Source organism: Adiantum capillus-veneris, chromosome 22, assembly GCF_014529385.1.
Source record: "Adiantum capillus-veneris isolate H3 chromosome 22, ASM1452938v2, whole genome shotgun sequence".
Taxonomy (NCBI): Eukaryota; Viridiplantae; Streptophyta; class Polypodiopsida; order Polypodiales; family Pteridaceae; genus Adiantum; species Adiantum capillus-veneris.
Genome location: NC_140952.1, coordinates 59,885,886 through 59,898,971, shown reverse-complemented (window position 1 = coordinate 59,898,971; position 13,086 = coordinate 59,885,886). Strand labels below are relative to the sequence as shown.

Genomic DNA, 13,086 nt, shown 5'->3' with positions numbered 1-13,086 from the left:
ACCGTCTCCCGGCTCTGTCAGAACTTCCCTAAATGCTATCATATTTGCCTCTCATGCGTGGATCAGCTCCAGCCAAAAGGTTCGTACACTACAGGTTGGCCCTTGAAAACTCTAAAACACCGGGCCAGCCATATGAATCAGATGCTAAAGCTGCTGATCAGCACCCATCTGCGGACTCTCTCCCAAGTCCATAATGCTGCTGAGAAATCAGGCCGTCCTGTAGCCTCATGGCTAGGCTAGCCATGCTACGTCTCATAGCCAAGTGTTTGGACCTGAAAAAGCTGACCATTTTGCTGCCGCCCCATGTAAAGATCAAATCAGAAAGAATGGACGCCAATACACGAAGGATTTTGAGCCAAACTTGCTCGAAACGAGAACCAAAATTTTAAGAGACTCAAACTAAGTGAAAGTTATTGCTAATTTGATTGTTCCAGTCAATGAAGACTCTAGTGAACCTTGCAAAACTTGGTACAAAACTCGAGATCAAGTAGCCCTATCTTATTCGATCCTCGTTCCATACAGAATTTACCCTCTCCACAGTTACCTGATAGCTTTGGCATTGAAAAATTTGCAAAAGGGAAGCATTACGGCCAAGAGCACTCACAATTTTGACTACCCCATTAGTGGACTCTCTTTGAGTACGCGCTCTGGGCTTCTTCAACTCAGTGGACGTCCAAACTATGTAGCTAGCCCAAGGTGCTTCTTTCCATTACTTGGTTCTACAAATATCGCTCCATCCTCAGCGTTCAAGATTGTCAAATCATCTTAACGAAAAACACAGATATCCATCTAGCACGTCCATTGCAGTTTTATCCAGTTAGAGAATTTGGTTCTAAAATAAATTCTTTCTCAATCTCCTCATCGTGTCCTCTATGAAATCCCACTGAAACGCTTTTGGATATCAATTTGCAAAATCAAAACATCATGTGCAGTATACTCGACATATTCTAACCACAAGCATGCACTAGCAACGTTATCAATCATATGTCTGCCAGGAAGAAACATCATGTGCAGTATACTTGGCATATTCTAACCCCAAGCATGTATTAACAATGTTAACAGTGATATGTTCACAGGATAAAGGCATATTAGAGATGCACACCACAGGACAAAAGCCCCTTAATGCGATAAACCAACTTTTAGCCAGTACCTTGTAAACCACAGGCATAATAGTAATAGGCCTCAAATGTAAATACTAGAAATGAATCACAAAGGGTCTGTTTGGAAATAAGTAGCCTCTCTTGCCAAGAGGAGGGTTGTAACGGGAGGGCACCACGTGCCAATGGAAAAGAGAAGAGGGAACAAACTTTAAGCAGTTCAAAACAACTGAACTGAACTGAGAAACACACACAAGACACGGAGTGACGGAGTTCCACCCCAAGAGAACACTGGCCCCAACCCTAGCGCCCCTTCCAATATTTCTTTATTTTGCTTCAACACATTAAAACTCGAGCGGCACTCCTCTGCACCTTCCACGCGGTAGGATGCCAAAGAGTTAGCCCTCTTATCATATTTAAAGGCCCTTGGCCCTCAAAAGCAGTTTACCTGAAAAGCTAGTGGTCTAAAAGCACTTGGTCTTCCAAAATCTAGCACCCTTAGGGGCTGTCCATACAGCAGGGCCACGTGAGCAGTCCCATAAAATAAAGGCGTCCATACCGTGCCACATCAGCATGTCAGCGCGAATTACAGAGGGTCCGTACAGTGCCATGTGGCAATCAGCGCAGACTGCCGGCGTCCATACAGCCTGCCTGCCACATCATCAGCTGGATACGCATTTTCCTGTGGATGTGTGTGCTTTATTTTTTTTATGGCCTTAGGCCCCATCAAAATGGGGTGCCATAAGTCGGGAAGACTTTGTAATCATTGGGCCACTCGGCGAAGAGCTGTGAGTTGGTGAGAACTTCTTCTGCTGCTGCTTCTAGGGTTTAGGTAGGCCCCTCGGCCAGGAACTGCAGGTTGGCTAGGGTTAGGCTTGGGGAGCCCTAACCCAGTCGGATCTTCAGTGGCTTGACACGTAGGTAGTTTGTGACAAGGGCAACACTTGTAAGTACTAGGCATGATACATCATAGTATTTCATTAAGTCCCAGCAGAATTCCAGTGTAAGCCCGTTCAAGCCTAAAGGCTTCCAAAGTTCCAAACCAACGAGACATTCGCGCAAATCGCTTCCAGGAAATTCACATCTGCCATAAAGGGAATGAGATATACACGAATATGAATCTCGGCTCGAGCATACAATCCACAGCTCTGTCGGGGAATATGTAAACAGTCCACAGCAGGCACCATTTGAGCTAGTTATACAAATCAAGCACATTGTATGTCAAGGATTCTACAGGATGATGCATTTGTACAATAGTATTTACATACTGCCATAGAAGGTGCCTTTTGAGCTAGTTATACAAACCAACCACATTGTATGTCGTGCATTCTACAGGACGATGCATCTGTACAATAGAGTACATACGAGGAAAATCATCAATAAAACGTACACACTGTGCCTATAAACACCTCTTATCCACAGAATCCTCAAGCTAAGGATGTACAAAAGAAGAATTGGCAGAAAAGTGTATCAATGACAACTTAAGAAGAGCATCCTTAAAGGGATTGACCACTTTATTCCAAGCATCAGCAATAGATTTATTGTCATGCATCATAGCCTGTGTGCCCCCATTGACCTTGCCATCTTGAAAGCGTGCAACAAATATGTACAAGCTCTGTACATCTTCTGTTCAAGTACACCAATACTGCCCCACATACCAACACATACATAGGAGCATACACCAATACCAAGCTCGGTAATCTGCATTTCTCTATAGCTCCGAGCATTAAATCAAAAGATGCAGGTTCCTCTACAACTAGTCCCAGTATTTCAGACAAATTAAAGGAATTTTTTTGTTACTTATACCATCCATAACAGGCAGAAATGGTTAGTAAAAATATGAATTAACATGAAGAACTCATTCAAGCAAGCTGAAGCATCACTGCTAGCTTCATTTGTCTGGGTTTCAGCACCTTTTGCCTGTCTTTACAGTAGGTAAAACGACTATGACAGTAAAGGCGGACAAAAAGCGCGGTACCCCAGACTGTCATAGTCTATGAGAGAATAGATCATCTAAAAGATGAAAACCTGCTGAGTTTTGAAAATCTGAGATTTGACTGGCTGCATGGTCGACAAGCCTCTCACAAGCTTTTCTCACAGAGGATCTCCAGGATGCTGAAATTTTATTTCTGTGAGTTTGCAGACCCATAGCATCCTACGATCAACAGAAAGGTCAAAAGCTGAGCTTGATGCACAACTTCACCTCTGAACCTGATTAATTAAAAGAAGACCCACATGAAATGAAGGGACTAAGACATCCCCTTTGATCTCTCCCATTGAGTCAAATGACTCCTGTAAAAAGAAATAACAAGACATCAGCTCACTAATACACATAGCAGGTCAAGCCCATGCGCAACATTTGTAAAAGAACTTTTCGAATATAGGAATCGTGCACTGCATGAGAATCCATTGCTTCAGACCAGAAGAACCAAATATATTGAGCACCAGCTAGAGCAAGTCAGCAGAACCTGGAATCCGTAAATGTTGGTAAAGCTGTATTCAGGCCGTACCTTACTAGACTCATTAAATAATGAGCTTCTCTTGAGACCCAGCAGTAATGCAAGTCTCAATAAATCTCCATCACAATCTTCCTGTGCCGCTATATCACCTATCTTCCTTATAACTGGACAGCAGTCTCTATGAAGGTTTTGAGTCACTTGCCAGCATTCCTGGACATGCATCATATATGAAATAAAAATTGATCGCCTCATGAAAACACTCGAGCCAAAAAAAAAAAGGCCACTTTGAGGATGGGAAAAATTTAATATACCTTCATAAGTCAGAATCGTCTGAACTCACAAATTAGATAAAACACTCACGCAACTACAAAAGCAAAGGGACACAAGAAAACAAAGGGGAAAAAACCTAAATCACTTTATTTGCTACTAAACAAAACTAGATAAAACAAACCATTATTCACTGAAATTGTTTTTAGAAAAGGCCTAAGCAAAGTAAGTTGAAGCAACTTACTTGGTTAAAACTTGAAACAAGTACTCAACTTTAAACTAAAAAGGATAAGACATCTCAAAGACTTCATCGTAGCAATCAGACTCCACACAACAACTTCTAAAGCAATAAATTCTTAAGTCCTAAATACTTAAAATGAATACTAATACAAGCCTACGAAGAAGAGGCTGAAAAAACCAAAGAAGTACAAAGATTCAAACTTGACGATACGTGACCTCAACTTCACTGCTTGTCCAAACACAAAGAATAAGATTATCACCTTTATCATGCATAGCTTGGACAATAGCTATGACATCCCTACTCACGTCGTCAGTGCCCAAGAGTAGGTGCAGGTATGTATAGAGGTCAATCATGCTTTGAACGTACTCTACAAAACCAGCGAGCTGAGTTTCTATCACCTCCGGAGGTGATGGGCATACTCAGCCCTGATAAAGGCTAGCATCTGTCAAGCTAGAGCAAAAATACTACAAGTGCAGAGATCAAAATATCAAAATTGTGTGTTACTAAATCAAACAATTAACACAATATTACAAAACTAAAAACTGAAATATGGGAAAGCAAAAAATTTGGAATAATAAGATAAGCATACAACTGCCAGAGACTTTAGTTTACTAGGATTACAAACCTAGAGATAACGACAAGTTGGAAAGACAAGTCAATATAGTTCTACGAATGCATATCTACGTACATAGCATTTTAGCCCATTTAGAATCAATCTTGTATGCTACACCACATAGTAACCAAGTAATCTCCTTGCAAGAGCATTCACTAGCAAGTTTTGAAACACTTGACAAGTTGACTAGGATAATCTCACGATCACGATTTGATCTTGCTGCTCGCTCACACCCTCCTTCTTTTTCACGCCTCGCACTCTTGCCGACCTGCTCTCCCTCCTCTTCTACACCACCAACCCTCCTCTTCTCCTCTTTAGTTTACTATGATTACAAACCTAGAGATAATGACAAGTTGGAAATACAAGTCAATATAGTTCTACGCATGCATATCTACGTGCATAGCATTTTAGCCCATTTAGAATGAATCTTGTATGCTACACCACAGAGTAACCAAGTAATCTCCTTGCAAGAGCACTCACTAGCAAGTTTTGAAACACTTGAAAAGTTGACTATGATAATCTCACGATCACGATCTTGCTGCTCGGCGCTCGCTCACACCCTCCCTCTTTTTCACACCTCGAACTCTTGCCGACCTGCTCTCCCTCCTCTTCTACACCACCAACCCAACCAATAGAGACATTGAATGGGAGAAACCACATCAGCAGGCCAGGCTCACACAGTTCTTTTGACCTACACATATGGCATCTCATCAGCATGTGACAACACAGCAAGGAATCATCCCAATAAAGAAGAGGAGAACAGATCATGTCAATGACCAAAACCTCGTTCCTTGTTCATGTATGTGGCCTTGCAGGTGTTCTAGATCAGATTCGAGGTGTCCACTGGATCACAGGCCAGTTTTGTCTTCATTGCCTCTTCCGCTGTCTATTCTCACACTCTTGCCCCATTGGCTAGTTATAATCACCAGGCTGGCTGGTTCGGAAACTCTCTCTCTCTCTCTCTCTCTCTCTCTCTCTCTCTCTCTCTCTCTCTCTCTCTCTCTCTCTCTCTCTATATATATATATATATATATATATATATATATATCACAGACTTCTTTAGAGCAAACACTGGACACCCGGAGGAGCTACTACCACAGCAGATCTTGTCACCTCACACCAAAGGCACACTGATCGACCGAGCGATTGAGTTGGGGAGATCCAGACGCCCACGACTGCGGAGGACTACACAGCATCGACGGAGGCTACATCAGAGGATTCAGATCACTTTGGCCCAACATGCACGACACCCGGTCAGACTGCAGACCATGGAGGAGATTGATGAGATCCGCCAGCGACCAATGTTGGATCTCTTGTGACTTGTGATTTAGCTATCCCAGCTAGCTGCTTAGTTCACAGCTACCAGCTTAAAATTTCATAGTATTTATATTTTATCATTTTGTCATTTTGTTACTCTGACTTTGTATCAGATCCACCACATTGTGACGCTCTGGTCTCAGAGGTCATTTTGGCCTTTTGAAGACATTAATAAAACATTTCATTTCATTTCTCTCTCTCGTGCATGCGCCTGCCCTAGCTCGCGCGCTCCTGATCTCTTCAGCCCGTATGCCCGCACCTCCCCCACCCAGCTTGCGCACTCTGCACACGAACAACTCACGCAGTCTACATACCCGCTTGGATAGGGGTTAGGGACTAAACCTCAATACCCCCCCGAGGAGGAGAGGGGGGACCTTTTCGAGGACTGATTTCTAGCACCCCTGCGCTTCTACAGCATGGCCCCCAAAACAGAAAACCTTCACAGCCACATTGGTCTCAAGCCCCCCACTTGTCCCACCCCCCGTCAAACTCCAAAGTTCATGGGAAGCATACTTCATGGGAGAGATGAAGAAATTACAGCAGGAGGTAGCACACCTCAAGACGGAGCTATCAACAAAGAAGCAAGGATTGTCAATCTTAAAGCTCAACTACAAGAGTTTAAAGCTAAACAGGAGACTCAAGAAGAAGCCATGAAGCAACACACCCCAAAAGAAACTTTTGCAAGAACACAACAAGAAAGCACCCCACCAAAGGTAAAATCTTAGACCTTTGTCAATGAAGTGTTATCAATTTTGAAGGAAATGAAAGGGTGAAGAGCTTGGAAAGTTACTAGAGTTGGAGGTTTACCAGAAGATTGGGCAACAGGTACCAATCCAAATGAACAGCTTGAAGGATACATCCTAGATGTAGACATACTCAAGGAAAGACTCACCCAGGTGGTCCCTTTTGTAAACCTTAGGGACCCAACTGACATCCAAGTCAAAGGGAAACATGCTAGAGTTTGCTATTATGACATAGATGACAAATCAAGGTAATAAGCAGACCAAGTCACTACCAGGTACATCAGTGTGGATTTCAAATGAGTTGACACCCCTACAACTAAAGAATAGAGCCAGAGAGTTGACCAAAGTCAAAGAAGCAAGGAAGCAAGGAAAATGGGCAATGTACAAGAGGGAAAGCTATCATTAGAGATTTCAAGAGTCCACCACCCGCCTCAAAGACATGGACCTGAACTTGTAGCATCTAGCCACTTTAAGCACATGGTGATCTATACCATTATAATATTTATCTCTCATGAGTCATGAGAGTTTTGAAGTTAAGGAGCACATGCACTATTTTTCTTTTCTCGTACCCGAAGTGGATTGTAACCAAAGATGTATCCGATTTGTTCCATAGGTCGACTTCAACCTCCAGTGGACGTTAATAGACTTTCTTTCCCCTCTCTCTCTCTCCCCCCCCCCCCCCCCCCCCCCCCCCCCAAAGAAAAAGAGGCTGATTCTATTACTTGAAAATCTCCCAGAACCATAGATACAGGGAATGGCCATTTTCAAGTCCCCGTTCCCATCCCAATTTCTTGTTCCGGATCCCGGTTCCGATTTCTCGTTCCGAGTAACTTTGCCCAAAACGCCCAAATGGTGCCTATTTTGAGAGCAAGTACATCATTGTTTACATAGCATGTCGTAGGCATCAAACGGAAAACTGTAGAACGAGATATGAGTAGGCACATGGCCAAATGGAAAAGACTGAAGAGTAAAAACCTCCTAACGAGAATAAAAGGTTCCCTAGCAAGCCAAATGGAGAGAGGATGGCAGTACCCTTTGAAAGATAGGCACTTCGACCAAGAGCCCATTCAGCAATTGTAAATCAAGAACAAGAGCCACCAACGTTGAAGACGACAGTTAGCAGCTACGAGAAGCTCCGTGTCGAACGAAGCCCGCCAACTAGTAAAATCTGACAACAAAAGGTAATGGAGGAACAAAAGGGAGAGAGCAGCTACGGACGAAGGTGAGGGTGAAGAGGCAACTCACATCATCAGGAGACTTCATCAGGATGGCACAAGGTGGGTAACAAAGCACTGCACCGGAGTAGATAAGGAGCTTTCATCCAGAAGAACGAGTAATCCACTTGCTGAAGGTGGCTCTTGAAGACCATAACTGAAGCGAACTCCAAGGAGCCAGTGCAAGAGGCTTTGAAAACTGCGTCAAAGTGAAAACCATCCAAAGAGTCCTGGGAGAGCGAGGAGAGAGAGGAGTAGCTTTCCGACCACCAACCAAGCCACAACCAGCAAGTCACAACAGCAAGCCAAGCCAAAACAACAAAACCCACCCAAAAGAGGATAAAGACAAACAAACAAAAACAAAAAACAAAAGCAACAGAAAGGAAAAAAACAAGAACAATAAACTCAACGGACATGCATCCACATAGACACATACGCACTCACTCACACACACACCCCCACCAAAAGCAAGTCCTCAGAGGGCAACGAAACAGACACCCTCTCTCTCTCTCTCTCTCTCTCTCTCTCTCTCTCTCTCTCTCTCTCACACACACACACACACACACACACACACTGAAAGATACAATCAAGAACAACCAAGAAACAAGGAAACAAGAGAAAAGAAAGAAATTAAAAAGGAGCAAAAAGAAAACAAACCCAAAATAACCAGGGCACCAACGAAGCAGTTGAACCAACAAAGGGAGAAACGCCCGAACAATTGCCCAGGTAGGTAAAAGTACAATGGTTGCTTAAGATGGGGAGTCGTTCGTCACAATGGAAAATCAATCCACTACGTCCGAGGCCCACCACATGGAGGTCGCTGCCTCTGGGATCCACTCTCTCTCAGGTCTTGGCGGATGAGCCTGGTGATCTCGGACTGTGTAAGAGTCAGAGATGGTGCATCCAATGAGTATTGGAAGGGGGACAATCTGTTCATGTTGAACCCATGTACCTGAAACCATGATGTCATCTCCCCATACTAACATGTTGTTTCTTTCTGCAAAGCTAACTGTCGAGAGGACTCAAGTGCTAGATGGGCATATCTGTCTCTGGGGAGGTCCCACAAGCGGTGTAAAAAGGAGACTGGTCTGGAAAGCGCCTCAACCACTAGTGGGGGGGGCAGCTAGCTCTGCTCGAATAATGTCATGTAGTATTGAAGCCTTGGCTCTAATAAACCGCGAGATCATAGAGAGTAGAGGCTTCTCAATGTCTCCCCATCCATTGGTGCGACTCGACCTCCCGTGATCGTCAAATGACGGCCCCCCTATCTCAACTCCATAGAGCAATGCACAAGCCACAAGAGTGTCAAAAAGCCAGAGCTTCATCCGAGGCTCCTGAAACTAAATCTGTGAACACATCCTCTCCAATCCACCCAATGTTGCATGTGCTCTAGTCAGTCTAGTGTCTGCTGCTCTCCTCAATGAAAATGTTGGTCCACTAAAGTCCACCCCAAGGTAGGTGTAAGCATCTCTATACTCCACTGTCTCATGGCCGTAAGTGAATGTGGGTGTTGATCTCCTGGCCCACTGTGGGGTGGTGTTAAACACCATCCCCTTGGTTTTACCAAAGTTGACTCAGACCACTCTCGTGAGCAAACCTATGCAAAGCATCCAAGTGATGTTGCATCCCCTCTGGAAAGTCAGAGATCAACACAATATCATCAGCATATAACAATAGTGGAATCCATGTCCCTACCAACTGTGCACCTCGTTCATTCAACTTCACCCTCTCTCTCAATATATTCAGAAACCTCATCCACATACACACCAAATAGAGCAGGAGAGAGCGGGCAGCCCTGTTTCACCCCGATAGTGGACTGAACTCATGTAGATAACCCCTCCCCATCTCATGTAGTCTACGCATCAATCTAGCTCTAGGCACTGTGTCAAATGCTCTGAGGAAGTCCGCAAAGCTACAATAGATCTGTCTCCCATGTGATCTACCCTCCTCAATAATGGCTCTGAGTGTCAGAATGTGGTCAAGAGTAGAAAAACCTCTCTTGAACCAACCTTGCCCGGCTGCGCGTATACCCTCCCTCTATGCCCATCTACTCAGTTGCTGCTCAAGAATGGATGCGTACAACCGTGCCAATGTGTGTCCAATCACAAGTGCGATAATTCCCAAGTGTAAGGTGCAGCAGAATGAATGTTTGCGCTTTGCTCAAGATGAGTGCTCCAAACTGTGCTCAAGGTTCCTTTTGTTCTTATGGAAGATAGAGCCTTCCGTTCTTAATGAGAGAATGCTATGATCACAAACAAAGTGAATGGACACTGTGCGTGCAAGTGTATGAGACTGAGAGATAGAGAGAGAAGAGAGATACGACACCAGAGACGACGTAAAACCCTCCTCCGAAGGCCCCACTCTTGTCGGCGAGAGTGGTCTATTTATGATTGCACAATCTGGTACATATGGAATGCATGGGACTAATGCAAGTCTAGGCTATGTCGACGATGACGATGGTGACGACGAGACCGACCTAAGGGCTCAAATCTGCAATCTTTCTACTGCTGTCCAAAAACGCTATTGGCTGAAATCTGCAGCAGTCCAAAAACGCTGATTTTGGGGCTGTTTTCTGTGGGTCTTTGACGCTGAAAATCTGCAGGTTTAGGGCTGAAAACTGAGGTTTCTAAGGGCTGAAAACTGATGGTCTTACCCGGCTGAATCTGCTACTTCTTTATGGGCTGAATCTGCTACTCTTCTATTGCTGAAAATCGGCGAAGGCTGATGCAAAACCCTAGTGTCTGAACTTGCTGGCGATGGTGTAGATCTTGAAAATGCTAGGCAATGGCTGATGCAAAAACGCTAGCATGGGGGTTCTTGCTTGGAGGGGGAAACCGCCAAGGTCCTATTGAGAAGTTGCCTGCTGAGCTTGGCTCCTGTTGCCTCTTCTGCCATTTAGTGTAGCTTTGGTTTGCTTATATATTTTCTTACCCAAATTGCCCTACCTACTTTTGTTGGAAAGTCACTTAAATTAATAAGTGAAAAATGCCAAAAATAGGTAAAATAGGCTAAATTCACTGGAAAATTCCCTTGATAGAATTTGATGGATTCTGATGGGAATACTGATGATCATGCTGTGTGCAACCAGAGGATATGCATCTACACTAAGTGATTGGGCATGCACGGTCTACGAATAGACTCACAACATTGCCAGATCACTTCTAATTCTAGGCTGACTGGACTGACTGAACCCTGATCATGCTGTAGCTTGTCCACGGACACATAGGGTTGGATGTGTCACGTGACATCCCCTCCTTTTCAAAGTGAGGTACTGGTACTAAATGAAAGTACAAACTTTGCCGCTTTTGGGGCAAAGTGAAGGATCAGGAAGCTCTTTTGAAGGAGCCAAGGCCAACTTCAATTCACTTGGAATTGGCGGCTCGATTTGGAACTCCGCCCGACAGGCTGAGGCCACAGGCGGAGGTAGTTCGAGTGGCACCCGGACAGGATGTTGCCATTACACGGAGGCATTGGCAAACTTCGTTTGCAATGACAGGGGTGTTCAGGGCACGCGAGTGACGTTCTACTCGAAATCCCTTGGTTCTACAAGAACTACGTTGTGGTTGACTACCGGGCCGAGAAAGCGACTTTCACAAATGAAGGGCTTAGAGATTGTACTTCATGAATTTCAGTTTCTTTACTCGTTCTTTTGGGAGAGAATTGAACAATGGATAAAGGTCGAACATGTTTTGACCTGAGCAAAAGAACGACAAGATTTTTTTCCACACTCATGCCGATTGTTTTTTAGAGGGCCTGAAGATCATACCATTGATCTGATACCTGGAAGAACACCACCGAACCGGGCACCTTACCGTGTGAGTCGAGCACAGAATGAAGAGATTATGAACCAAGTGAAAGACCTCTTGGGAAAGGGTCTTGTCCAGCCTAGTACTTCACCGTATTGCTCCCCAGTGTTGTTGGTTTTGAAGAAAGACGGATCTTGGAGAATGTGCATCGATTATAGAGCTCTCAACAAAATCAACATCACGAACAGATTTCCAATTCCTAGGATCGATGATATACTCGATAGATTACAGGGATCCTCGTGCTTTAGCAGGATTGATCTGAAGAGTGGATATCATCAGATCAGAATCACGTCGGTAAACGTCTACAAGACAACTTTTCGGACGACTTTTGGGTTATTTGAGTTTTTGGTGATGCCTTTTGGCTTAACCAATGCTTCTGCGACATTTAACGGGATGATGGACAGGATTTTTCGAGAGTACACGCTATTTGTTGACACTTTCTTTGACGACATCATTGTTTTCTCCAACACAAAGATCATCTGCTTCAAGTCTTTCAGGCATTACGAGATCACAAGTTAGTGATTAATGCAAAGAAAAGTGAATTTTTCCTACCAGAGATGCACTTTTTGGGACACATTGTCTCAGCAGCAGGAGTGCAAATGGATCCGGCCAAGATAGAGACCATACGTGATTGGCCCGATTTGAAGAATGTCCATGAAGTTAGAAGCTTCTTGGGACTGTGTTCGTACTACAGGCAGTCCATTCGAAAGTTTGCAGAGGTTGCTTCCCCTTTGCATATCTTGACACAGAAAGGAGTCCCTTTCTCGTGGGGATCCATAGAGGTGACTGCCTTTCAGACATTGAAAGAGAAATTGACTACCGGACCAATTTTCACTTTGCCGGACTTGCAGAAGTCGTTTGAGGTATATTGTGATGCTTGTGGTCGTAGTCTCGGTGCGGTCTTAATGCAAGAAGGCCATGTCATTGCTTACGAGAGCCAATTGTTCTCAAGGCCGGAGATGACAGCACAGATTTATGAGAAAGAGCTTTTGGCAGTTATCCATGCTCTTACTCAGTGGCGGCATTACCTACTCGGAGCGGATTTTACTATCTTTACAGACCATCAGAGTTTGCGCTACTTCTTGTCACAGAAGCAACTTCCGGAAAAGCAGATGCGGTGGGCGAACATCTTGTCATAGTTTCAATTCTAGATTGCCCATGTTCAGGGACAGAAGAATGTGGTGGCAGTTGCTTTGTCTCGGAAGCCATTGGTTCTGGCTATTTCCGCGATACATCATAGAAGCTTCGAGGATATGGTCGACCAATATGCCACAGATACAGATTTTGCAGACGTTTTTCACACAGATACGGGATGGGGAGACAGTAACA

At 44.3% G+C, this 13,086-nt stretch overlaps 1 protein-coding gene across 4 annotated transcripts in view; it reads right to left on the bottom strand.

Moving 5' to 3' along the window:
- LOC147429438 (uncharacterized) overlaps positions 1–13,086 on the bottom strand; it is a 94,727-nt gene that overhangs the window by 67,660 nt on the left and 13,981 nt on the right. For all 4 annotated transcript variants that reach the window (XR_015185868.1, XM_086495685.1, XM_086495684.1 and 1 more), the window contains exons 3-5: positions 3,608–3,766; positions 3,333–3,389; positions 3,126–3,252 (exon numbers count right to left, since the gene is read on the bottom strand). Coding sequence is in view for 3 of the 4 variants with exons in the window: in XM_086495685.1 (XP_086351811.1) it covers positions 3,126–3,252; positions 3,333–3,389; positions 3,608–3,766 (343 nt within the window). In the remaining variant the exon portion in view is untranslated. The remainder of the gene's footprint in view (positions 1–3,125; positions 3,253–3,332; positions 3,390–3,607; positions 3,767–13,086) is intronic.